The 26074-nt window shown below is 34.0% G+C and overlaps 4 protein-coding genes and 1 non-coding gene across 7 annotated transcripts; 2 read left to right on the top strand and 3 right to left on the bottom strand.

Moving 5' to 3' along the window:
- Nucleotides 1–526: 526 nt before the first annotated feature.
- On the bottom strand, nucleotides 527–5012 carry LOC132616993 (septum-promoting GTP-binding protein 1-like). Of its 2 annotated transcripts, XM_060331830.1 has the most exons (6): nucleotides 4417–5009; nucleotides 3772–3892; nucleotides 3525–3621; nucleotides 3374–3413; nucleotides 2181–2264; nucleotides 527–1024 (listed from the first exon to the last, which is right to left on the bottom strand). In XM_060331830.1, the coding sequence occupies exons 1-6, from the start codon at nucleotides 4750–4752 to the stop codon at nucleotides 860–862; spliced, it is 843 nt and encodes a 280-aa protein (XP_060187813.1). In that variant the 5' UTR covers nucleotides 4753–5009; the 3' UTR covers nucleotides 527–859. The 2 variants fall into 2 exon arrangements, with proteins under 2 accessions (XP_060187813.1, XP_060187814.1); XM_060331831.1 differs by lacking the exon at nucleotides 2181–2264 and having other exon boundaries at nucleotides 4417–5012.
- A 5164-nt stretch (nucleotides 5013–10176) lies between these two features.
- LOC132616473 (uncharacterized) lies at nucleotides 10177–16411 on the top strand. 2 transcript variants are annotated; one of them, XM_060330884.1, is made up of 9 exons: nucleotides 10177–10348; nucleotides 11017–11168; nucleotides 11983–12095; nucleotides 12525–12603; nucleotides 13260–13288; nucleotides 13957–14050; nucleotides 14549–14638; nucleotides 15368–15563; nucleotides 15874–16411. In XM_060330884.1, exons 2-9 carry the CDS (start codon nucleotides 11025–11027, stop codon nucleotides 16278–16280), a joined length of 1152 nt encoding a protein of 383 aa, XP_060186867.1. In that variant the 5' UTR covers nucleotides 10177–10348; nucleotides 11017–11024; the 3' UTR covers nucleotides 16281–16411. The 2 variants fall into 2 exon arrangements, with proteins under 2 accessions (XP_060186867.1, XP_060186866.1); XM_060330883.1 differs by lacking the exon at nucleotides 10177–10348 and adding an exon at nucleotides 10357–10400.
- A 230-nt stretch (nucleotides 16412–16641) lies between these two features.
- On the bottom strand, nucleotides 16642–20817 carry LOC132616474 (probable protein phosphatase 2C 55). The gene is made up of 2 exons (XM_060330885.1): nucleotides 20589–20817; nucleotides 16642–18070 (listed from the first exon to the last, which is right to left on the bottom strand). The coding sequence occupies exon 2, from the start codon at nucleotides 18017–18019 to the stop codon at nucleotides 16925–16927; it is 1095 nt and encodes a 364-aa protein (XP_060186868.1). The 5' UTR covers nucleotides 18020–18070; nucleotides 20589–20817; the 3' UTR covers nucleotides 16642–16924.
- Nucleotides 20818–21672: 855 nt separating this feature from the next.
- On the top strand, nucleotides 21673–21744 carry TRNAM-CAU (transfer RNA methionine (anticodon CAU)). The gene has a single exon. It is a non-coding gene; the product is annotated as a tRNA-Met (tRNA).
- Nucleotides 21745–22054: 310 nt separating this feature from the next.
- On the bottom strand, nucleotides 22055–24826 carry LOC132618057 (uncharacterized). Its single transcript, XM_060333114.1, has 2 exons — nucleotides 24673–24826; nucleotides 22055–23423 (listed from the first exon to the last, which is right to left on the bottom strand). Exon 2 carries the CDS (start codon nucleotides 23372–23374, stop codon nucleotides 22838–22840), a length of 537 nt encoding a protein of 178 aa, XP_060189097.1. The 5' UTR covers nucleotides 23375–23423; nucleotides 24673–24826; the 3' UTR covers nucleotides 22055–22837.
- Between the last annotated feature and the right edge of the window lie 1248 nt (nucleotides 24827–26074).

The following is a 26074-nucleotide window of genomic DNA, read 5'->3' as shown; positions in this document are numbered from 1 at the left end:
GGTGAGGAGAAGGCCATTTTTGGATGATCTTAAAAGCTGAGATGATTGCTTTTCTTTTTTCATCTTTTGGCAAAGAAAGATGACGACAGGTTTATTATAGGGAGTTACCCAGTTTAAGTGACGTGGCTATTTTTGCAATTTAGATAAAAATATTGTGAGGTCTAGCCTTCGCCACGATAATAGTAGCTTGCCATTGGAACTTCCCGCAAAAAATTTACCATTACTATAACATACCAAACTCTTATTTTTATCTGATACGGTGATGACATGAGTTAAGCTTAATGGAGAAGTGAGGATTCATATGGTTAACTCCAACCTGTTTGGAACTAAGGCACAGTTATTGATGAATATATAACGTATCAAATAAAATAAAAACTTTTTATTTGAGTATTTTGACAATGTTTCTCATAGGTTAACTTGGATTGCATACTTCGACCTAAATCAGCCCAAATTTTAGATAAACTGAATTTGAATGAGCCAAGATAGAGTGAGTTAATAAAAGAAAGGGACATTAATCCAACCAAACTTGAACAAATTGAAAATGATCATACTTTTATGAATTGATTTTGTCACCCCCTAAGCGTCAAGCAACAAATAGTTTTTTCAACATCTCTGAATTTCGCTAAACTTTTCTGCAATCTTTCTTTACTAAGAATTACCTTCAACTTTCAACTCCCCAACTACAAGAACCCTTTTGCCTATTACAAAGAAAAAAAATAAAAGTGAAAAGGAAATGAAATATTACATGTTGAAGAATTCAATCTCCTTTTTCTGGCCATAGACCAAAAGAAAAGGGTGTTAGAAATGATATCACTATTTACAACAGAATGTTAACATCAGTAGGAAGAGCAGAGTAACTCTAGAAGTCAATAATTGGTTCCCCAATAGTAAGATTCCTCTGGACAGTCCAAGGCAAGTTAAAGAGCTTTGCCATAATAAACTTAAAGATCTTATTCACATTGATGTTATGTGTTGCACTTGAGAAGAAAAGAGTTGCTTTCATTGCCTTTGCATATGCCCTTGCCTGCAAAGCACCATTTCAACAAATTCTCAACAATGTCCCACATACTTCATTCACAACATAAGACATAAAACCTAAATGTCCTAAATCATTGCAATTTAGGAGGAATTAACGAGAGGACATCCGTTCAAATTGACCACTGCCATGTTTTTAGGTAGGGACAATCAGTCCATAGCGACAACAATCTAGGAATGAATGGGGATCCCTATTAATATAAAAAGAATATCTAATTAGAGTTATCTCCCTTTCTCTCACCCAATTGATCTATCTCGTCGTCTGATACATATCAAGTAACTCTGTCCACCAAGGCTAGAACGGATGGAAAGAAATCACAACAAGGGTTATCTTATTATATGTATATATTCAAGCTTTTACGATGTATATATAGTTCCAGCTGAGATTTGTGGGGTCAGTTGAACTGGCAGAACTTGCTCTAAATTCCAACTCTGATACATAATCCTACCAACTACTATTTGTTTTCTTGGTTTGTGGGGGGTGGGTGGAACCTGTGGGAAGGCACTGGGGATAACTATAACCCAAAAGACTAGTTTCTTTCTTCTTCTTATCTTTAATTTTTTATTATTTTATACTCTTTTAAAAACAAAGTTTGTAATTAAAGCATTGAAATTCAGTTGATAATGCAAATAATATCCCAATCCTTCTCAGTTTATGCTTGTCTAACAGAAAGGGAAAGAGGGAGAGAGAATTAAAATATTCTTCTGGACTGACATAGACTTCTGATTTAAGCCCAGCATATGTGGGTTACCATATTCATTTATGGAGAAAAAGAACAGTTGACGAACTTGTTAGGATCACATTGTTTTCCCACTTGCAAAAAGTAAAAATGTACAACCATGAAGAAATAAGGTCTTTAATCATGGCAATTCTAAAAAAAATTACCTTTACAGCAAACTCAATTGTTTCCCAGAGTTAAGTGTAGATTCAGGTGATTTACATATATTAATTAATCACGATTAGTGATAAAATGTGCATATAAAGGCACGTGTCACGTGTTTATTGGATTGGTTGTAAACACGTAGTTGAGTAAATTTTTTCTACGACAATCTCTGCAGTTATAAGGCTTTAAAAACCATTTAAGTACTGATTTCGAAGAAAGATGAAGGAATTATTTAAGTGCTATGTTGATCAAGAATTGCACCTGTGTCACCACAGACCATTGAATGTCTGGTGGAAGCTGGACAAAATCATCAAATTTGGTCCCAATTAGTATTGGAATAGCAGTCTGTAGTTTTCAATTGTAGAAGCGAAGGATTAGAGTTTCGAGAAGGCAAAAAAAAAGCATAACTATCAAGGTTTTTAAGTCTAGAAATCACACATATTTTAACAATGTCCATCTGAAATGCTACACACGGTTTATACTAACTCAATAAGCATATGATATACGTATGTCTTTATGTAAATTTTTCTCGATCAACTATAGTTAACTAATACACATCCTCACCTAATTTTATCACTCATGAAAAACTAAAGTAGAACATCAGGCGCGATAAGTTTTTTGCATAGTCTCATATATCATTATCAACAAAGAGCAGTGGTTATCTTTGCTTATGAGTACTTACAAATCAGAATTTCATTGGGAAACAACAGCCTGTACTTGTTGGCAATGAATAATGATCTCATGATTGTTATTCAATTCATTCTCAATAATTCTTTTTGAAAGTTGAAGACAATCAAGTTTTGCTAATAACCATTTTATTGTGGTCATTAATTAGCTTCAATCATTCAAATCTAAAGAACCAACTGATAAAGTAATCATCTTCAAGAACAAAAAGTAACAAAAGTACTACTCCCTTCGGATCAAAAAAAAGAATCCAGTTAGCCATTTGCACACCTCTTAAGAAACTACTCCAAGAAAAAAATATGTAAATTGACTAAATTATCCCTAATTAAATAGGCATTGAGATTTGATCACATAACACTTAATAGGGGCAAACCTGAAAAGATAAGGTTAATTGTTTCTTGATTTAATAAGTGGACATTTTTTTTTGACCCAAGAAAAAAAGATCAAATGGACTTTTTCTTTTTTAATCCGGAGGGAGTACTTTACTTATTGCCATTTGCTACTTTTTATCCGAAGGAGTGAAAGTAGTTCCAACCACTGTCATTACTCAACTCACTTCAAACTTTAATTCAATATATCAATAAATTCCCAACTACTGTAGTTATATTCCTGTTAGTACTACTTTTTCTTTTGTTTGGTGAAAAGAATTGCTACTGGCTAGTGAAAGTCCCATCCAACTTTGTTAATAAGTAAAGATGATTCTTGGTTCTAAAGTTTACTCCATTTTCAAGAAAACAACATTAAAGTGAAAGAGAAGTTAAGTTTCTCACCTGATTCCACTTTCTTGCTTCACTATACCAACTTATCACACTGCAATTGCAAAAAAGAAAAAGAAACGCTCTTAATAATGGAGTTTAACTTCTGTATACTAACAACGTAAAGTTTATTTTTTAACAGTATCATATTAAAGTGATGACATACTTGTTCAATGTACTCCTGCTAGTGAGATCAAACATAAAAAGAATGGCAACAGCATCTTTACAAGCAATTGGAATCTGATCAAATGAGCTATGATCACCTATAAACCAAAAATTCAAAATGCAAAACCAAATTACTCATTTTGATCAAGCTACAGTAACCACCTTAAAAGTGACAAATTTGGCCTAAACTTGAACCACAAATAGAACTCAAAATTTTCCAGATTAAGGAAGATAATTAATGAACATACCTCCTACATCCCATATTCTAAATACAATTCTTGCACCTCGTACAGCTAATGTTTTATCCATCAAATTCAATCCCTTCATCTGCAAGCACTTCTTTTCTTGTTCATCACCTACATACTTAATCTGAAAAATAAAATAAGAAAATTTACCCCCCCAAAAAAAAAAAAAAACTGTTTCTTGGTTTAAGAATATGAAGTTACATGCTAACTCAAAGGGCGTGGACTAGTGATCAGTGAAGTGGATTAAGGCCGAGATCAGAATTCAAATCTGACTATAAACAAAGTCCATCTTTTAAGTGTTGGTGAACAATATTATTGCTCAGGCTCTTCGAAAAATACTTTCGGGTCGGGGTGTGCGTCGAATCCTCCAAAAGTATGCACTATTTGATGATCCGAGCAACCTAGTCCGAACACCCGCAGGGACGGAGCTAGAGCTTCGCCTACGGGTTCCGCAGACGCTTTGGCTCAAAGCATATATTTGTGCTTAAAAATACACTTATATCAAGAATCCAATAAACTGTATTCTCTATAATTCAAAACCCATAAACTCAAAATTCTAGTTCCGCCTCTCGACACCATCAATATTACAAGAAAGGAGTAACAAAGTAGTAACATACTTGATCTAAAAAGAGATTATGTTAAACTTACCACAAAACTTGTTTTACCAATCTGACAATCACCCAAAATACTGATCTTCAAAGTAACTAAATCTGAATCACTATCATACCCACTACAACTTGCATTCAAAACATCATTTTCACCTGCTACAACATACTGTTCAACTTCCTCCATGGCCTGAGTTGATAAAGCACTTCTAGACAAACGCCTGTACCTTACAGGTTTCCTTCCAGTTGAACAAACAATAATTCTTTCCCAAATGAAACGAAAAAACTCTTTAAAGATTGAAACTCTATCAAATATCTTCCACTTAATGTTGACTTGAACTATTTTCTTGCAGAGTTTAGTCATTTTGATGAAATTCATGGGTGTTTTGAGCTATGAGATAAATACATAGGAGATGATTTTGGTTTCAACATGTTGGTAAGTCTTTTTCTTGTTGGATGTTCTGTTTGGAACAACTCGGGACTTTGTCACGACGACAAAAATCAAGAATGGTGAAATGTTGACCTGTACGTGTGTGTTTTTTAGGAATCTAAAAAGATCGGTCCAGTTTGCCGGCCGGTTGGGTTGTTCTTGATTTTAATGTAACCAGGGTATATAGGTCAATTGAGTTAGGCACTTTCTAGTTCTAGACTATATATAGATGTTATGTAGGGGTAATAGAGTCATTTCAGTAGCTTATAAATTGGATTAGTTGGAGACTTGGAGTAAACAAATTATTTAGAATTGTTGAGGGGAGGAAGAACAAAGGCTTAGTAATGCCACAATTTCTTATAATTATTCGTGAACTTTATTTAGATACTCAAATTACAGTCCGTTTTGATTGAACATCTGAACACGTGATAAAGTGTTCATATTAAAGAGTTTTGGTTCAAATTTTTGAAAAACTTTTGCGTGTGCTCTTAAACGTCTATTAGTTAGTTAAATTAACCACATAAAATATGTTATCTCATTTAATTATACACAACGGCCTCATAGGAACATGCTTGAGGTTTTACGGCTTATTGAGGCTAATGCTATGATTAAATGATGCGACATATTTTAAGTGGTTAATTTATGTTATTGACACTTAAGAACATGAGCAAAAAAAAAATTCAGAATTTTGAATCAAAAGTGTCTAATAAGAAAAAAATTATTATGTGTTTGGGTGTTCAATTGAAACAAACCGTGATTTGAATATTTAAATAAAATTTACTGACAAGTTTAAGATGATATTGAGATATTAAGCCAAGAAGAAAAGTGGAAGAAAAAATAGATTGAGAAAAAACAAGTACCTAGTGAGGAAGGTTAGATTAGGAATTTGGACACAATTTGACTTTAAAAAAATAATCAAGAATCCACCTTAAGTGAGTATGTTTTTCGAAACAGATCATTTTGTTTTTCAATGGGTCTACTCTCTATTTGTGCAACCCGATATTATTAGATGCTTAAATAGAAAAAAAAATTATTTTATCCAGCACACAATTTGACCTCTGTTTCTGTTTTTTTTCTTCTAAAGAAACTCACTACTACAATTATCTAATAGCTCAGTCGATCAAAACCATTTAGGCAAAAGGGAATTAGACATTCTGTTTGTTGGAGATTAAATCTTAATCGGTCATAATTTTTATCACTTCATTCAATACTAGACGTCTAGACCATGGCTTGAGCGAGTCTTACAAAATTATTTCCATTCTAGATGAGAACATACATTTACTTAAGCAATTAAATTAATGAATTACATATGGAGAGAAATGAGACACAGTCAAGATTTGATTGGTGGATGCAGATCAGATGGAATAAAGCTAAAAGCTGCAAAATAGCATCAGAATGACTCATACTTTTGTGCTTTTCTACAAAGCATTTTGTTGGAATTAATAAAAGTTCATTTGTGCCTTGCCTTTTCCCGGCTAATGAGGTCCATAACTTTATTTAAGTACTTCACAGTTCACAGTGTGAATCTTGTTTATTCTTTAACAAAAAATTTAAGTTAGTTTCTAGATACCAAAAGGGACTGCACAAGAATGACGCGTACAGATCGAGAAAAAAAAAAAAAAAAAAAAAACTCCAGGCTTACGTTCCCCTTAACTTTAAATTTTGGGGTAAAGCCCAAAAGTGTTTATGCATTGAAATTATTTAATTTTGCCCTTGGTTAAGTTTTTGAAAAAACGAGATATTTTTTTAACCTCATGTACTCTCTTTTTTCACTTTTACTTGGTCTACAATGATTTTATATTTCTTTTAAGAAAATAATAAATGAAATATATAATTTACTATAATATTCATGACTATTAGCATTTCAAAAAAATTTGGGAAATGATTTGGGAAATTAGTAATTAATGCTGAGAGGAAAACAAGAAAAGAAATCATTAATGTCTCAAGAGAGACTGAATGAATTAGATCAATTGATAATTAATTGTTAGAACAAATCGATTATAAAACAGTAATTAATGATTTCGCATCTGAAAAAGCTAGAAACGTAGACATTAAATTAAAAATATATATGACGATCTTTCCTTTTTAAAAAATTAGGGTCTCTGTTTGAAGTTGACTTTAGAACCCAATGTTGTCGAGACGGCCTGATGCGGTGTCCCTTCCTCAAAATTTTCCACTATGCTAATCTTTTAAGTCCTTACTTTTTTTCCTTCATGTATCTGCTTTAGCTTATGGAAGTGAAAAATGAGATATTAGTCAGAAAATATTTTTGTAAAGTGGTGAATCAACTTCTTCCCAACAGAGCATTCCATTCTGATGATATTCATTCAAAATAATGTAGTTAAAATGATTTTAATTATGTTTGTCATCCAACTTTTCTTGAACATTCTTAAAATATGCCTAATAATTAAATTTAATAGGAATTCAAGCGTATGAGTGTGAAAAACAGAGCAAAATTCTTGTATTCAAACATATCGTTCGTGTTTTGCTTCTTTTGGTAGATAGTGTGGTCATATACCTAACGCCTAACGATTTCATTGGCCTAGTCCTAATTAGATGTAATAATAGTATTAGTTAATAATAAAAGATTCTTTTGTCCTTGTAGTCTTTTAATCAAAGTGAATTAGGTAACATTACTTGATGAATACAATGAAATTAATTGAGAACAGACACGTGTATGCAAAACAAAAAAGAGTAAAGGTCACACAATCTCATTAATGGAGCCCCTATAGATATGTTCTATGAATTTGGAAAATTGCTTGATATGTATTGATGGTAACTATATCCTATTTTAGAAATTTTATTTTTGCCAAGTGTGCATCTCTCAAGTCACTCTATCCATTTAATAGGTTATCTAAGTGGGCGATTTGGAAAGTAATTATGGGATGAACTCATCTCCTCTATTTTTCACTAAAATATTTCTGTTTAAGACAAGCTAGATCTATTCATCATTGGTAGATATTTTGGTCATTTAGCTAACAAATCGATTTATAATTTGATTTGGGTGTGGCATTGTGGAAATTTTAAGGTTTTACAATTTTTTTATTTTAAGGTTTTACAATTTTTTCTTCTAATTTAATTTTTATATTTTATTTATAGTATTATTTTATATAGTATCATATTGTTTCTTAAATATTATTTACGTGCAATATAAAGAAATTATATATATATATCGTATGTTCTTGATTTAGCTTATAATTAGTCCAATTTTATGTCAATGTATGAATCTATAATGGTTAACTACAGAGAATAGAAAAGTGGAGGGGATTTGCTTGAGAAGGAATTAAGGTACTAGAAGGAAGCTTTTTGATATGTTGACTATGAAACAATTCCTCTTGAATTTGCTTGTTATGGCAGATAAGTTTATATTTGCTAGAGTAATTTTTATTTCGTACTATAATAATAATTTAGGTGTCGAACTTGCTACTACTAATCATCTGGTCCGTCGCAATCCTATCCTTTGTTATGATGCGTACTACAAGTATATATCAATCCTATAAATAAAAAAACAAAGCATCTAGTCTAGTGATTAAACAAATAAAAGTGTTTTACACATTAACTTTTCTATGCTTTGCTTGCAAAAGGCAATGCGATTCTCTATGATTAATTAATAAAAGCACCATAAGGCGTTGGTCCGCGTTGGATGTGTTAATGCAAATGTCTATTGCAAAAAACGTGATAGGATTGTTATATGATTTAATTTATTCTGAATCACAAACTACCCTTAATTAGGTGAAATAGCTTTTTCACTTCTTAGATTATTATGAGGAAAAAAAGAGAAGCTAAAGCCACTTCTTGTTTGATGAGATATTGATTGCTTAATTATTAGGTGATAGCAAAAAGTAAAAGTTGGAAATAGAGACAAACATCGTATGAACCAAAAACGTGATGCATTGATATTATATATATGGTTGGTGAAGAATCTTACATAGTACACTGCATTTGGAATTGCATAAATTAAATCACCTTCCCATGCAAAATTTATTGAGAAATATTGTATTGAGTATAAGCAATTGTTATTATTGTAACTTGAAAGAAACACAAGACCCGAGAGTTAACTAACATATCTTATTTTAGTTTGGCTTGAGATAAGGACATGACAACCATCCAGCTCCCCTCTCGTCTTAACTAACAGTTATAAAAAAAGAATTATTATGTTGTAAAATAGAAGTTTGGGCGCACACGTATTAAATTTTTCTTTGACAACTGAACTATTTGGTTCGCAAATAATTGCGGTATGACATGAAGTTGTGAAGTTTACGCATAGTAAAAAGCGGATTAATGTCTTAATTAGGATTCCAATTTCATTTAAATTCCTTTATATCTTTTTTCTCTTGGGTTTTCACTCGATGTTCGGTACATGTTTTGGAGCTACATTAGATTAAATTCACGCTGGAACGTCTCATATTGATTACCCATTTGGACATCATTTTTTATTTACTTGTTTCTTTTTTTTTTTTTTGTTGGCAAAACTGTTTGATTATCCATTAAGTCAATTTCTCACTCCATTTGAAGTTGATTATTCAAGTTTGAAAAACTAGTTCTAACCACTTTTTCAAGTGAAAATAAAATTTTCCTTACAATTTTTTCTTCAATTGAAATGCATGTTCAAACGCAACTTAAAATACTTTTTCCAACTTTAACTCCAAATACTACTTAGTTCCGCTTCGGTTTCAACATTTATAAACGAATTAATACGATCCTTGAGCCTTATTCCATTTAGCCCATCACAGCCATCCAATTTCCTTGTACTTACACAATTTCTCTTCAAATGGACTGGTCTTTAATTTTTGGGATAACTATATGGCATAACTAACTCTAGTACATATTTATATTTAGTATTATAGTTTAGATTAGTTACATCTTATAACCAGTGGCGGAGCCAGGATTTCTGTCGAGGGGGTTCAAAATATAAAAAAGTAAACATACGAAGAAGCCTAAGGGGGTTCAACATCTACTATATATACATAAAAAAAAAATTAACCTTATAAAAACAATGTTTTTTTCCGCCGAGGGGGTTCGGATGAACTTATGCCTACAGGTGCATAAGTTTTTTAAGAGGGATAACATAACTTGTGAATACTTATGCCCCTAATTCAATTTTGAAAGGAAAAAAAAATTAAAGACCAGTCCATTTGAAGGACAAAAATTAAAGACCAGCACCAGATAAGGACAAAAGTGCAAATGACCCTCCAATTTCCTTAGCAGATCTCTGATCAGCCCATACTCACAGCCCAAACCCAACTCCTCAGTCCTTTGTCATTGTTTATTGCACAGATTGACCTCGCACTGGTCTTTAATTTTTGGACCTTATATATGTGGTCTTTAATTTTTATCTCCGACTATAAATATTCAGCCCCCTTTTTTTTTTTCATCCAAAATTTCCTTAGCAGATGGGGGATCAGATCAGCCCACACTCACAGGCCCAATTAAACCGGAAATACTAGAGCAAATTTGCAACTGCTCTGCCCCTGGAAAAACTCTAGTCCCTGTCGCCGTTGTTTGAATTACAAGTACCTTTGGAATATTGAGCGTACATATACCAGTAATTTTCGCTATGCTTTCTTCTATTTATCTCTCTTATTCTGCTTCGCTATGTATTTTTTTTTTTTCTATTCTGCCCTTGTTACTTTCTTGTGACTAATTTCCTGTCTATAACTTTGTAAAAGATAAACACTTTCAGTTAAGTACTACGTAAAATCCAAAACACTGACGAACAAATATCAAGTTAAAACTAATGGGTTAGGCTTAGACTAATTTCCGACTTTTGGGAAGCCAAAAGTGCTTATTTTAGTGAATTAAGGTGTTTGACTAAGCTTTTAGGCAAAAATAAGTACCTTTGAGCTTGAGCGATGACAGAAGTTGTTTTTTCAGAAGCTAAAAAGAAAAGTACTAGTGCACTTTTGAAACCTTGATCAAGCACGAATTAGTGTTCTAACATTGGCAAAAGTGCTTTTTAAATTAATTAAATGGTATTTTTCGAAAAGCACTTCTTTTCAAAATAAGCTCATTTGGAAGCTTGGCCAAATAAGCTATTAAGACTGATGGGAAGAATCAAAGCGAACAAATAAAGTCACTTTATTATCCTCTGAACACACTTTGGTTGGTTGGATTTGTAATGATGTTAATGCTGCCCTATTTTTGCTGTTGCTTTTGCTAGCTACTTAGCTTCTGAATTTGTAATGTCTTCTTATAGTTTTTGCTCTGTCACAGCTGAAATTATGGGTTCAGAGATGGAAATAGTTGAGCAGAGGCTAAACACTTTTGTTGCTCAGCTCCAAACAGAGTTTGCCATTCTTGATCGCCTCGTTTACAAAAACAAGAATCAGCATAGAAGATGCTCATATTTTCAGTACCTCTTAAAGGTTGTAGTTTTACCTATATTTGTTCATATATGCATGTGGGATTAATGGGGTTTGCTTTGTTTTTAAGATAAAGAACTAGCATAGAAGATGCTCCTATTTTTAGTACCTCTTAAAGGTTGTATTTTACCTATATTTGTTCATAGATGCATGTGGGATTAATGGGGTTTGCTTTGTCTTTTAAAGCAAAGAATTAGCGTAGAAGATGCTCCTATTTTCAGTACGTCTTAAAGGTTGTATTTTTACCAATATTTGTTCATATATGCATGTGGGATTAATGGGCCTTGCTTTGTTTTTTAAAGCAAAGAACTAGCATAGAAGATGCTCCTATTTTCAGTACCTCCTAAAGGTTGTATTTTTACCGATATTTGTTCATGTATGCATGTGCGGTTAATGCGGTTTGCTTTGTTTTTAAAAACAAATAACTAGCATAGAAGATGCTCCTATTTCCAGTACCTCTCAAGGGTTGTTACCGAAGTTTATTCATATACTCGCTCCGTCTGAAGTTAGTTTTCATGTTTCGCTTCTTGAGAGTCAAATTATTTGAACTTTGACGAATATTTTACAATGTATTCTTCATCATATTAACATGAAAATGTAGTATTTTCCGTATAATTTGTGGGTATCTAGATTTTAATTGTAAAATAGTGAGTTGATCTAATCCAATTCAGCTCCAGAAATTAGTCAAATCGACTCCCGAGAAGCGAAACATGACAGCTTATTTGGGACGGAGGGAATATATATAGGGGGATGGATGGGGTTTGCTTTTAGTCCAAAGTGCAATTCTTACTTTATATATTTGTTTTGATGATATTAGGTGAAAAGAGATCTAAGGCTCCTCCAAGCAGCTAACTTGGAGGAGGTTTTGAGTTCCTCCTTTCAAGTTCTTTTTGGGAAAAGACCCAAGCAAAAAGTGCAGCTCCTGGAAAGGTACTTATGACCCCTTTGAAGCACCTACATTTTGTTTTAAGATTTTGATTATTATAGTTTTCCTAGTGATCATATGCCGAGATTCGGAATTTGATTACATCATAAACACATACCACTTTTTCGTATCTATCAATGAGTAAATTTTGATTGGAGTCTGAACGCTTGTCATGCGCTTGCACTTTTCTACTCCTTTATTGATGTTCACCACTTTTTGTTAGTGAAAATATTGAACTGACATACATGGAAGCTTGAAACTGAAATTTTCTTCCCTACTTATGTGACTAATTTTACTGATCCCACTGTCGTGGAAATAGCATTGTCATTATCTATGTCTTGCTCTTCCATTGAACTATACATAATAACTCTCTCTGCTCCCGTTCAAACCTATGATGATTTTATATATATTGAACTTTCATCCCCATTTTTCAGCCTGAAGAGGAGAAGATCTAATGGTGGCAAATATAACTTTCTGGAGCGACTTTTAGGGGTTGCACACCTGTTGTCTCAGGTATTGTTGTTTCTTTCGTTCTCACTTCTTGTTGTGCTCCATCTAAAACCATTCATCCGAGTCTGTAAAGTAACTCATGATATTGTATTGCCAGTCTCAGCCTACCATGTTAGCAAAGATCACTTGCTAGCATTTACCAGCATTAACAACCGCAGCTCCTCGTCCCCTCCCCTGTCCTTGACGATCGCTTGAAGCTGGGACTATTACGCCCCAGTTTTCCATGTATAAAAGGGGCAGCCCGGTGCATGAAGCATCCCGCATTCATGTTGGGTCCGGGAAAGGGTTGCACCCCAAGCATTAGTGGCCTATTCCACGGCTGGAGACAACTTATCATTGCTCCAAGGCTCCACGTCTACCAATAGAGAATGTGAAGGACTTCAATTTAGAAGACCTAAAGAATTGAATATTGGATTGAGACGAGTCTAAATGGAACAATGTGAATACTGAGGATTTCTATAGCCGACCCTAATTCGCCTATGATTGATGCATAGTCATTGTTGTTTCTTATAACTACAGGAATGATGATATCTCTGTCTCTCTCTCTCTCTCTCGCTATCTCTAATCAAATGTCTTAACATACGGGGCCTTTATTTAAATAAGAATCATACTACGACAAGGAAAACTTTAAGTTAAATTCGCTTATTCGTTTCTTGCAGATGGTTGAGCCAATGTTAAGGGCCGCTGCGTATCCTTCTCGCTGCTTTTTTGCATACTAATACTTCATTTGATAATCTGATTATGGGACATGATTTCCTTTTGGCAATTGATGGCCATTAAGGCCATGTTACATTTAAGAAAGAGCTTGAGTTGTTTTGGGGGTGTGGAGGTGATTGGAGTAAAATGAGGGTTTGTCTTAAAACACTGTGAATGCTTACTTATCTACATGTCGCAAGCCTTTTTTGCTCTTTAAACTACTAGAATTTTTGCACAGCTGATTTGCCGTAAACTTATTGCTTTGCCAAATTAGTGTAGTTGGATATTTATTGCACCTCCTTTCTTCTTGTTTCTTCATATCTTCATAATTTAATAAAGCCTGCATTGACTACGTTTCTTTTGAGCCAAGGGTCTCTCCGGAACAACCTCTCTACCCCACAAAGGTAGAGGTAAGGTCTGCGCACATCCTACCCTCCCTAGACTCCACTTGTGGGATTACACTGGGTATGTTGTTGTTGTTATCTTCATAATTTAATTTGTCCGGTCTTTCGTCTCATTGGTATGTTGACTTTGTTTTTCACCTTGTGCTGATTGTTTTCCATTTCAAAGTAAACACTCGATCAATGTGCCTGTTTTATGCAAATTCCAATGTGGATTGTTAGCCATGTGCTATTGTTTTGTACCCTTAACAGTAGACAGGGAGATATCCACACTTATTGCACGATCATTTTTTATGGGATTTTCGCTGACAGTATTGGCATTGCTTGCCCGAATAAGAGTTCTAGTTCAGCAAGTAAGTATTCTCAGGATAATTTTATCATCTTTTGAAGTGTGAAGTGGTATGTGCACTCATGAACGATGACACCATTTTAATCGTTTTAAAAGTTCATTTCTTAGGCGTATTCATTTCTTAGTCGTACTTATAATAGTAAAGGTCCTGCACATGGATTGTTTTGTTTTGTAATTTCAGTTTGTTGAAGTTCTAGTTTCCAGTAGAATACATTGGAGTCATGATAATTTCCGGAGCTTATTTAATTGGAGTAACTGATATAATTCAAGAGCCAATGGGAATAGGAGTCATGTATAACATGATAATTTTTGCTCTTTTAGGAACATGCAATATTTAAGGAATTGAAAATCTTATGTCAAGCAATTTTTTTTTTTTTTTTTTGAAACTGGTAACTTTGTATTCCTTAGCATTAAGGGCATGCTGGCAATTCTAATCAAATTCTCTAAGGATGTCCGGTGATTGAACAGCAAATTCTAATCAAATTTTCTTTATTCACTGCAGATGCTTCTTGATGTTGTTTGTGTATTCAACAGTGTCTCCTCTTTATCTCGGAGGGAACAAGCCATAAAATTGACTCAAGATGGATTTGAGGTTGTTTCTTGCAACTGACCTCTCTGTTTTTCTGGTGCAATGCAAGAAATTCTATTCCTTCCTTTATTTCCTTTGTTCAACTTGCCTTTTTGATTGGTTTGATTAGTTCTGTTAAGGTCAAGAAATGGTTAAAAAAGTTAAGAGAGTCATACTACTTGAAGGTACAAAGTTGAGATAAGAAAAATGATATACTTCTTTGAATCTCTTATCAAGGAGAAAACACCGTGAGTTACTTTGAGCCCTATAAGGTCCATCTTCCAAGGCGCAAATATTTGCTGGTTTTTCTGATTAGGAGTCATGATTCTTATTATATGGATTACTTGTTACAGTGTGCATGATATATTGCAATACTTTCTTTTCAGATTTTCTGGAGGTCTCAGAGATTCTATTGTCTATCTCAATATTTATGGTGTAGACTTCACAGATTTCAAAGCTACTATAATTTCTTGATCAATAAGTCACAGGGTTTCCAATTACCCTCTGCATGTATTAAACTGCAAACAACATGATACTTTAGCTGGAAACTGTATTATGTTTAATGATCGCTGCTTAGAACCACTCCAGGTGTTATCAGAGTAAATAGTGGAACAAGATACTAGATGACTGTCTGCTGATTATCATGATAAAATATACATGTCGGTCCCACCGCCGAGTGAACTTCGATAGTCATTAATAACAACTCTTAGATGAAATCAAGAAAGCAAATGTTCAGTATTTTGTGCATTGCAGGTTTTCAGAGAATACTTTCCACCAAAGAAGCAGCAGCAGGTGGTCTTCCTCGAATGTATTTGGGAATCTGATAAGTATGTGTTAGTTGAGAGACTAAATGAGAAAGATGTCGGCAGCCAGGAAAAGGAGACTGGTGAAGATGTTTCTGTAGAAGCATCTAAGATTCAGTATGAAAGCATTGAGATTTTCCTAGGAGGTAACCTCAAACCAAGAGTTTCTTTTCACTGTTTTGTTTTCTTTATCGAAGTCATATTCAATCAGTTTGAGCTAGAAGTAAATTCAAGGCTGCACGTGATGATTTCATTTAAGATATTATTATCCAGTGGTTTGCTGTTTGTTAGTTTTCATCATTCAGTTTGGCAATAATTCTGCCTTATCAGTGATTGTTTATCTTTCTTGTGCATTCACATGTCTCTCCCTGCGGTCTAGTTCTTCATTTGTTGCTGATTTTCAGTGCTTTTCGTCTATAATATTTGTGCATAACTTTTTTCTGGTATCTTGTGTAGATGAGGAACCTGGAGAGACAACCTCTAAAGATTTGGCTAAGGATGGTCAAGCTGTAATGGACAAAGATAAAGCAAATTCCTTGGAGGATCCTATCCAAGAAGAGAGTAATGATGAATTTCGAGCTCAAGTTGATTCAGCTATTGCAGGACCTTTTGGCAATAATTGTGATGCTCCTGAAGCTGGAGCACTTCCAAGTTCATCACCCGACAAGAATCCTGCAAAAGCCAAACATGAATCAAGGAATAATGTTGCATTTGTTTCAGTGAAAAGACCCAAAGTATCAACAAACAATGATTTGGGGTTTGGCATTCATGGAACAGAAAAGGGTGATAATCCTGGTGTAGATAAAGAAGATCCATTTTTCAGTTTACTTATTACTGGAAATATGAAGAGCAGTCTATTCTGAACTTCACCTTAGTAGTTTCTTCTCTCTCTTAACTAGGTCACGGGGTATCTTTGCGTGCATATTTTTGATAAAGATTTCCTTACATTACAAGTCATCCAAATCGGTTTTTAATTCTAGTAGTTGGTGTTCAATCAGGTCTTTTGAAATGAGTTAAATTTTGTTTAGTACAAACGTTAAAAGATTAGCTATGTGACTAGTTCCTACTCCATCAATACTTGTTTAGTCTAAAATCTCATTGCCCTGATTTTGTGAGGAGCTCACTTTCAACAGTATCACACTTTCCAGGGAGCAATTTGTCTGCAATCAGAATTTAATGAACACTACCCTATATACCAAGTAAAGCATCTACTAAGGAAAAATATACAGAAGAAAATCCTTCCTCAAATAAATGTTAAAGATTCCAACATGCCATTTGAATTTCATAAAGTAAAACACTTGGATCAAACTGATGTAAACTCTAAGCTAGATCCAAAATGCTGCTGTAGCCCTCTCATTCTTGTGTTTGTTCCACAAACAAATTAAAACGCCAAAATTCTAACCGATGCCTCTGACATATAGACTATATTTTGTGACTCTCCTCCAAGCTGGTCACAAGTTTCAGTTTTCTGTGTCTTCAAAAATTGCAGCATGTTATGGATTTTCAATTACTCGTTTATGTAAGAAACAACTACAGTGATGTCGTCCAGCTTTCCACCATTGTACTCAAATCCAGCCTCGCGAGCTCCATCAGAGAAAGGCGAGGACTTAGTTTGATCCATTGCTCGTTGCTGGGCTAGTTCTGCTATCCTCTGAGCAGTCATCTGAGGCCCTAAGCCAGATTCCATGGCCTGAATTACAACTCCGCTGATATCGTCGTCAAACAGATTATCAAAAAGACCATCTGTACCAACAATTAATACATCTCCAGGTGCAGCAGTAATTTTAAAAACCATGGCAGAGCTAGGTGAATCACCAGCATTATTGCAATCTAGTTGATATGGGAAATTAAAACCATGCTGCTGTGCAGGTGATTTAAATGCAGCACATCCATTTCTAACCAACATAAATCCACTATCTCCTAAATTAACTGCATAAAGACCCCCATCAACGAGTGAAACAATACAAGCAGTAGACGAGCCTTTTGCTTTTGTTCTCACGTACGCTTTCTCCAGTGCCCTGATTAGGTCTATGGAACCTTTTGGTTCCTCTTGAATCGCAGCTAAAGAGTGAGACATTAATTCACGGGCATATAACCCAGCATCGATACCGAGATCAGCCCATCCACCAACACCATCAGCTACACCGATTGCTTGTGTAAGGGTACAAATAAAATGAGCATCCTCTCCGCCAGTTTTTGCTTTAGCAGGATGAGGTAGGTAAAATGATCCCGAATTTAGCTTCAACGGGATCTTTCCTTCAGAAGAAGAATCAGCAACATCTACAACTTGTTCCATGCCCTTAGAAGTATCAGAAGAGAAACATTCCTGGGATAAATTGCGAAAACCTTCCAATCCAAATCCTTTGTGTGGATTGAGGTTGCTCCTCCTCTTTGCAACATTAGTTGTGAAATATTGGTTAAGCATTAAGTTATTGGACCGTCCTTTGCTTCCCAAACTGATGTTAGCTTTACTAACATTTTGAAAGCCTCTTTTGTTGTAAGAAATAGCACAACTCTTTACTGACAAACTATACTGCAGGCGCCTAGCAGTGATATTGCCAATGAAATGGCCAATATGAGTTCTTGAACCACAAATAGCCATTATGCCTTTCTGAGTGTCAATGCCAAAGTAGCTCGGGAAGCAGCAAAACCACTGAAGAAGAAAAAACATGACTGTCAGTAGATTACATTTCTTCTTTTTAATGGACATATTAGATAAAGTAAGACTATGATAAGTCCAGTAAGAAGCACGACACAAGCTTCTGTGTCTTCCCTTCAACGAGTTTATACAAAAGAGATTGTGTTAACATGTGCAAGCTAGAAAGTACAAGTTGTAAAGCCTGGCAAATAGAATCTACTCCCTCCGTTTTAATTTATGTGAACCCACTTGACTGGGCACAGAGTTTAAGAAAGTAGAGAAGACTTTTGAACTTGTGGCGTTCAATGAGTCACATATATTTTGTGTGGAAATTGTTTGCAAATATAGAAAGAGGTCATTCTTTTTGTCACATACTAATAAAGAAATATGTTCACATAAATTGAAACGGAGGGAGTATTAACTTGGGAAACAAACACTTCACACTTGTACAGACGAATATCAAGAAAATTGACTCAGTCAAATTAAGAACTAAAAACACAAATTTCTAACAAATACACAAATCTGGGAGCTTATTAGCAGCCAAAAGTTGCAAAAGCACTTTCCAAAGTCGAACTATTACAACAATAAGCTCGAAGGCAACACCAAAACTGTCCACAGCCAATGAAAGAGTGCGACACGATGAGGCAAAGACAGATAATCCATCCTTGAGGGCCTGAAGGGAAACTTAGAAATTCAATTGCTTTTCTTCTCAATCTCTAATCGTCTATATGGAATTCTTACACAAAAAAATCAAAAGAAAAAAATTTCATCCGATTATATATCACAAGGTAAACAAGCAAAAGTTTTGTGCTTTGATATTTCGGATAAGCCAAAATTGATTTTTGCTCAGATAGAAATTGGTAACTATGGTCTATGCACCCCAATAGTATAGTTGACCAAACATAGCAACCAATAACACAATATCAGCTAATGTATCGAGAAAAGGCCATAAATAGTCCCTTATCTATGGTAGTAGGTCTAAAATGGTCCCTTAACTATACACTTACCGGTTTTAGTCCTTTAACTATCCAAAAACTTATCAAATTTGGTCTCCGTCTATTTTTTTATACAAACAACGTACAAACTCATAAACCTTCATGAGATTAATCGTTAAACCATTCCCCAGACCTATATTTCTCTGTCCCTGCTTCTTTTTCCTCAAGTTCCTCTTGTTTAAAAAAAAAAAAAAAAAAAAAGAGCATTCTGGCACTGGTATCGCTCTCGAGTCTCTAAAATTCGAAAAGACAAACTCAGGCACAAAATTTCTGTAACCATTCTTCTCAAACACTACTAAAAAGCTGGTAAAAACCGACGGAAAAAACCCGATGGAAAAACCGACGGAAAGATCGACGAATTCCGTCGATTTTTTCAATAATTTTTTTAAATCTTTTTTTTAAGAAACCTGACGGACTGTGTCAGTTATTTTTTGCACAAAAATGCGCGAAAAAATATAATTATTTTTATATTATTTTCTAAAATAAACCGATGGAGTCCGTCGGTTTTTTTTCCGTCTCCGTTTTTAGAGCGAAAAAACAGTATAAATTAAATCAATGTAAGTATATGAACAAAAAATATCAGTGGTCTAGTGGTAAAGCCCTTTAATGCCAAGGAACATACCCGGGTTTGATTCCAAGTTCCCACATTTCATTCTTTAATTTAAAAAAAAAAACCGATATGAGAGTGTCGGTTTTTTTAATTTTTTTTAACAAAACCGACGGACTGGGTCGGTTTTCCGTCGGTTATGAAACGCGAGAAAAAACTTGAGGCAAAAAGTTGAGGTTAAAGAATGAACTTGAGGAAAAAAAAGCAGGGAGAGAGAAATATAGGTCTGAGGAATGGTTTAATGATTAATCTCACGAAGGTTTATGAGTTTGTATAAAAAAATAGATGGAGACCAAATTTGACAAGTTTTTGGATAGTTAAAGGACTAAAACCGGTAAGTGTATAGTTAAGGGACCATTTTAGACCTACTCCTATAGATAAGGGACTATTTATGGCCTTTTCTCGCTATGTATCAATCCCAAACTAGTTGACTACATAACAAAAGGTGGGTTTTGAAATGTGGACTTTAATTTTCTTTTTTTTTCTTTTCATAAACATGGTGTCCGAGCCAGTTTACGCGCATCTCGACTAATTCCATTGGTTACCTGCTATCTCCCACCAGCACACTACCGGATGACTCTATCCACTAACACTTGGACACATATGAAGAAATTACCTAGTGTTTTTATTATGCTAGGATTTGAACATCGGACCTCATGATTTCCAACCCACTTCATTGACCATTAGGCCACACCCTTGGTAAACTGTCACCCTTATTCTTGTCAAGTCAACACAGTAATTAGCAGATAAAGTACATTAGACAAAAAATGGTAAAAGGAAATCAAGAAAAGACCTTCTAGGTAATTACAAACTATAATTGGGATTTTCCACTTTCATTATCAAGAATGTGTTCCTCATTCAAGAACAGCAAATACTAAGCAAAATTATTACCAGTAATAAGAAAGAGCAAAAGGGTATCATTAAACTTCACCTGAAAACTCTTTAGCTTATAGGTTTATGAAATTCTTTATCCTCTTCTATCCAAGCCCCACTTCAAAGATACCTCTTTTTTCCCTGTTTGAATGCAAAAGCTGCAATCTTTTTCACTATTTCTCTCTAGGTTGCAAGTTGGAAGCTTTAATATAAGGGTTCACTATCGATTTTCACAAACTAATAAAAATATCTCTCTTATTTGCCCTATATATTTTATTTTCTTTGGTTTGGATAAGACCCCATTTTTGAGTTTAACTAATATTGTTAGATGGTGTAATTTTTTAAAAATATTATCAGGTCATATTTATTCATGAGAGTTCATAAGTTAGATTTTTTACTTATTGTCTAAATTGATTTTCAAATATTGACTAACCGGCTTATTTTATAAAATATATTTATTCACGTATAATTAAATTATTGCGTGTTTCTATTTGAACCTCAAGTAGACTATATTTACGAGGAGACAAATAAGGTGACAGATTGTCTTGCGAACTATAGATAAATTTGGGATTGTCGTAACTTTAATGATGAAGACATATTGTGTTTTGGTGCTCACCTCCCTCTAATGCTTTATTTCAATTCCGTAAAGACTATTTAGGGATTGATATTACAAGGTAAGTTTCTATATTTAATGAACTTACTTAATGAAATAAAAAAAATTCATGTAACTCAACATTATTACAATTTATACATTACTAGTTATTAAATCGATTGTAGTAGGATATATTTATCTTATTTTTTTTGTTACATACTTATACTTACGAGCAATTACTTGAAGTTAGTTTTATTTTACTTTTGAAATAATACTAAAATAGTGCGAACTTTCTTTGCATTTATTGAATGAACTAATCAAGATTTTGCGTCCAATACTTCGATAATTATCTATCAAGATCTCTCGTAGGTTATTTAGGAATTAGTCATTTGTTAAGATTTTTTTTTTTTTTTTAAAATGAATTTGTGAAATATTGTTGCATTCGTTAAGCAACAGTTTTGTGTCTTTGGGCCAGAGACACCCTGTAAAATAATTTCCATACTAGTCCACAATGGTCTATAAATCAAATTCTGCAATTTGGGTAGCAACAATCAGAGTGGCGCAGCGGAAGCGTGGTGGGCCCATAACCCACAGGTCCCAGGATCGAAACCTGGCTCTGATATGAAATTCAGTGAGCTTCCAAGCCACATTTGTTTTTTTGCATTCTTTTTTCTTTTGTGAGGGGTGGGAATAGGTATAACTGTGTAAAGTTTTGAAATCACTATAGTATCATTGAACTTGATAACCACAATACTTTTTTTTTTTTTTAGGGTGGGGGATAAGTGCTTCATAACCACATTACTACTTTTCTTCTTTAGCTTTTAGACAGAATCAGTGGAACGAGATAGATTTTCCTCTAAAAATAGTTGAAGAAAGATTCAGAACTATCATCACCAATTCTTGTCTTGGTTAAAAATATAGTCAACAAGTAGTTTGAAGCTGGTAATGGAGTTAAGCACCTTTATTGATTTTTTTTATTTTTTTTTTACTACAACCACATGAATAGAGCCAATCTTCAATCACCCTAGTTTACACTTTGTTAGAAAACAGAATCTATGTGACACAGAAGTCATGTAAAAACACTTGGAATTTAGGCCTAACCAAAATGACCAATTCTCAGCTTCTCACATCAGAAGGATACCAACTCCAGGCCACCTCACTTCAAACTCAAGGGGCAATCTAAGAACTTAACGGCTTAGGCATTACTGTTGCTGAAAAGATGGCTGCAAAAGGAATTCTACAGTTGAAATAGGCAGCATTGGCACAATAGGATGCCTCGTCTTGCAAGAAATTGAGAACTTCAGTAAGCTGGAAAATAGGCCATCAAGATAATGTGTAGCAAACTTTGGCAACTTTGCTGATGTGCCTTCACCTAGCGGTTACTCCAGACAAAAACTTGGATCTTTGGCCATGAAACAAAAGAAGAAAGGGAGCAGAATAAGCTCATAATCAGCATGCGTTTTGTGGATAGAAGTTGTAGAACGTGGTCGCCCAAGAGCAATTCCTGGATCCACTTACAAGGCTGATACAGTCAGACTTCTCTATAACAACATTTCACTATAACAACTATCTTTTTTTTTCTTTTTTTTTTCTTTTTTAATAACCCATCTTTCATATATGTTCTCTGTAACAACATTTCGCTATAGCAGTCAAAAAATACTTGAACAAAAGATATTGGTATAGAGGGGTTTGACTGTACTCGAAGGTCCACATGTCTAGACAGGGCTCGCAGAAAGCTTTGAAAAGCTAAGTTTCTTCAGGCGATTCTTCATAGGGGCTGCCCATGTTTTCTCCGCACTACCACATTTTACGTCCACAATTTCCACCAATGTTGGTCCCTTTTTCTGCCTAATAGGAGTTCCATCTACTGAAATGTTTTCTGATTCTAGCATCGGAATTTGAGGAGTTTTACAGTTATAGTACTGCTTTGCCTTCCTGACTATCTCGGGGCTATTTTTGTTATCTTCAGATGCCCCGCTGCTGCTAGCTTCATCCATTGATCTTCTTGGCTTCATTCTTTTAGGACTGGTCGCATCACCAGTAGCGAATGAACAAACAGTAGGAGACCTGTACCTACGTGATACAGGTGTCGGAGAAGCAGATGTTTTTGAATCCAATTCTCTTGACATGAGGGCACCGATTGTACCAGTTGTTCCCACTTTAATTGAACCTCCACCACCTCTCGTGGACTCTAATGTTGGAACCATAATTCTTTCCGAATATTCTGAGGCCGCTCCAGCAGATATGTGCATAAATAAGTCTACCTCTTCATAATTGCATGGTTGACATGAATTCCTATAACTAGATTAAAACTCGAGTCAATTAAGGAACAACGCAGCAAAAGAGTTAAGAGCACCATGAGAAACTCTCCAGACAAATGTGAATATCCTAAATTTATCAGGAACAAACACATAAACATAAAAAGATCCATCATCATGACGAGGACCATAGACGTTAACTCATACCAAGACAAAGCAAGTTAATTTAAAAAAGCTAAGGACCTGAAAACCATAAATAAGAGAAAATAAAGCTCACCTGCATATTCTAGCAAATACTCTGTCAGGTTCTAAAAGATCAAAATCCAAAGGGAGTCATAATTGATTGTTTGTAATTGTTACGGGTATACAACTGGAGAAGCCTCTCCATGGTTAACCAGCCTAGATATATCGAAACGATGGTATACCAAACATGTTACCTAATCAAACCCAACATCACAAAGGGAAAACAAAGAATTATCATGCTAAATAGCCAGAGGTGGAGCTAGCATGTAATATACATGTTCACATGAATTGAGTAGCTTTTTCCCAGACGTTGTGTGTGTGTATATATATATATATATATATATATATATATATATTAAGAAATCCACTTAATAAATATTTGTCTTTGAACCTAGTTATTAGTATACATTAACGTGGGATCGCTATACGAACCCATAAACTTCAAATTCTGAATCCAATTCTGTAATTGAAGCCTAATTATCCAAGCTAAATTCTTTCTCCTGACCAACCATGCTTAAGAAATTCTTGGAAAATGCAAAGAGATGTCGAAATTAGGAGAGCTTATATCCTAGATTCCCTTAAATCAACATTCTTTCTCTTGACCAACCGTCGCAATATGAACTCACAAACTTCAAATTTTGAATCTGTCTCTGTAAATAGAGTCCTAATTATCTAAGTTACATTCTTTCTCCTGACCAACCATCACTTAACAAATTCTAGACCAAACATTCTTTCTAATTTAGTCCTTATAATTAGAAATCCACCAAACAGAAAAAGTCCTCCAAGTTTTCAATATATGCATCATCTTGACAAGTTCAATAAGACCCCCATATTACTAATTATACTAAAGAATACAAGAGCACAACAAAAGGTTGAAACTTTGGGAAGTCAATACAACAAGATAGATCTAAACTGCTTGTTAACAGTATTCTGGATTGAAAAACTCAATGAGATAACAAGGAATCTTTAAAATAAAACTAGTACAAATATTAAAGATTTCGATTAGAAGTTCAAAAAAAAAAAAAAAAAACTAATGATTCGAAGTTTACCAGAAAAACAATGGCGAGATTTGACAGCAGAAATTCAATGCCTTTGTGTCTTGTGTCACTCTCCACAAACGTATATTGTGCTGGATGATGCATCAATTTCTATATTGGCTTGTTCTTTTGTTGTTGGGTCCCACATTCATTTGTTTTCCTTTTGTTGTCTCAAGTGTAATTTATCATTTTTTTTTACCTAGTATTCGATATTCATTTTGACTTGATTAATTTCCACTTGCCCTAGAAATTCTACTTTGAGACGATTGCATTTTCAGGGTTTGAACTCAAGACCTTAAATTAGGATGGATAGGGACTAGAGCTAAAATTTTGAGTTTATGAGTGTTGAATTTTAGAAATTTAGCTTATTGAATTTTAGATAAATTAATTAATTATATATATATTAAGTATATTTGAATATGTAAAAATAAAATTTGGGTCAAAGCTATTGATTTTATCGAATTCATAAGCAGAATTAAAGATTTGCCGTTGAATGAACTTACCATTTTACCATAATATTTATTGATGTGATTTATCATTTAACTCCAAAATTTGGAATGTGCACTCTCATTCTCATGTGATAAGATTTTCCTTGATATTGAATTTAGTATACTTATTTAACCTCACAAAAATGAGGTAAATCTAAAATTTTATATTAATGGATTGTCTTGAAAGGCCTATAATTTTTTATAATCAATGCATATCTAATTAACAAGAAATATGACATAATAAAATAAGAAATACATGCAGATGATGTCAAATTCCACAATGGAATGTGGAATTTGATGTGAGATAAGTGAGATTTTCAGTAAGTATTTACATAATCTTCTTCTGTCCATTAGTTATGATTAACTTTAGTCATGTTGATATGTTTGTTTATTTTAGATCTAATGTTTTTTCGTCGTCTTTTAATCTTACATGCCAGTGAAAATATAAAGAAAACTTTTGGTGTTTGTTATTGAATTAACATGAGCTTAAGTGGAGCGACATGAATAATTAGGGAATCTTCTTAGTTTGATTAAGGATCTTAATCTTGCCGTATTAATGTTCTAGATAATATATGGGGTCGCATGTTTCGTCCAACCGTAAACCGGGTTATAAGTGCGATCACATATTTGGTACATGATTAGTGACACATTGCATGTGATTGAAATTAATATAGATTGAAATTGCGTGATTAAAAAAAAAATGAAACAAATGGTATTATTCTAAGTATTATTTTGGAATATTTTCTATGCATTCTCCTAAATTTAGCTGTTGAAGGCACCTTTATCTATCTTGATAACATATGAAAAATGAATCGACTAGCCTTAATTTTAATTAGTTGAAATCGATATATGTTTTTGGGAAAAGCTCTAGAAATTCTATGAGATTTCATTGGATTCAAGGAATTTTGAAATTTTAATACTTTTTA

Source organism: Lycium barbarum, chromosome 11, assembly GCF_019175385.1.
Source record: "Lycium barbarum isolate Lr01 chromosome 11, ASM1917538v2, whole genome shotgun sequence".
Lineage (NCBI taxonomy): Eukaryota > Viridiplantae > Streptophyta > Magnoliopsida > Solanales > Solanaceae > Lycium > Lycium barbarum.
Note: the sequence above shows the minus strand (reverse complement) of the source record. Positions and strands in the feature narration are given on the sequence as shown.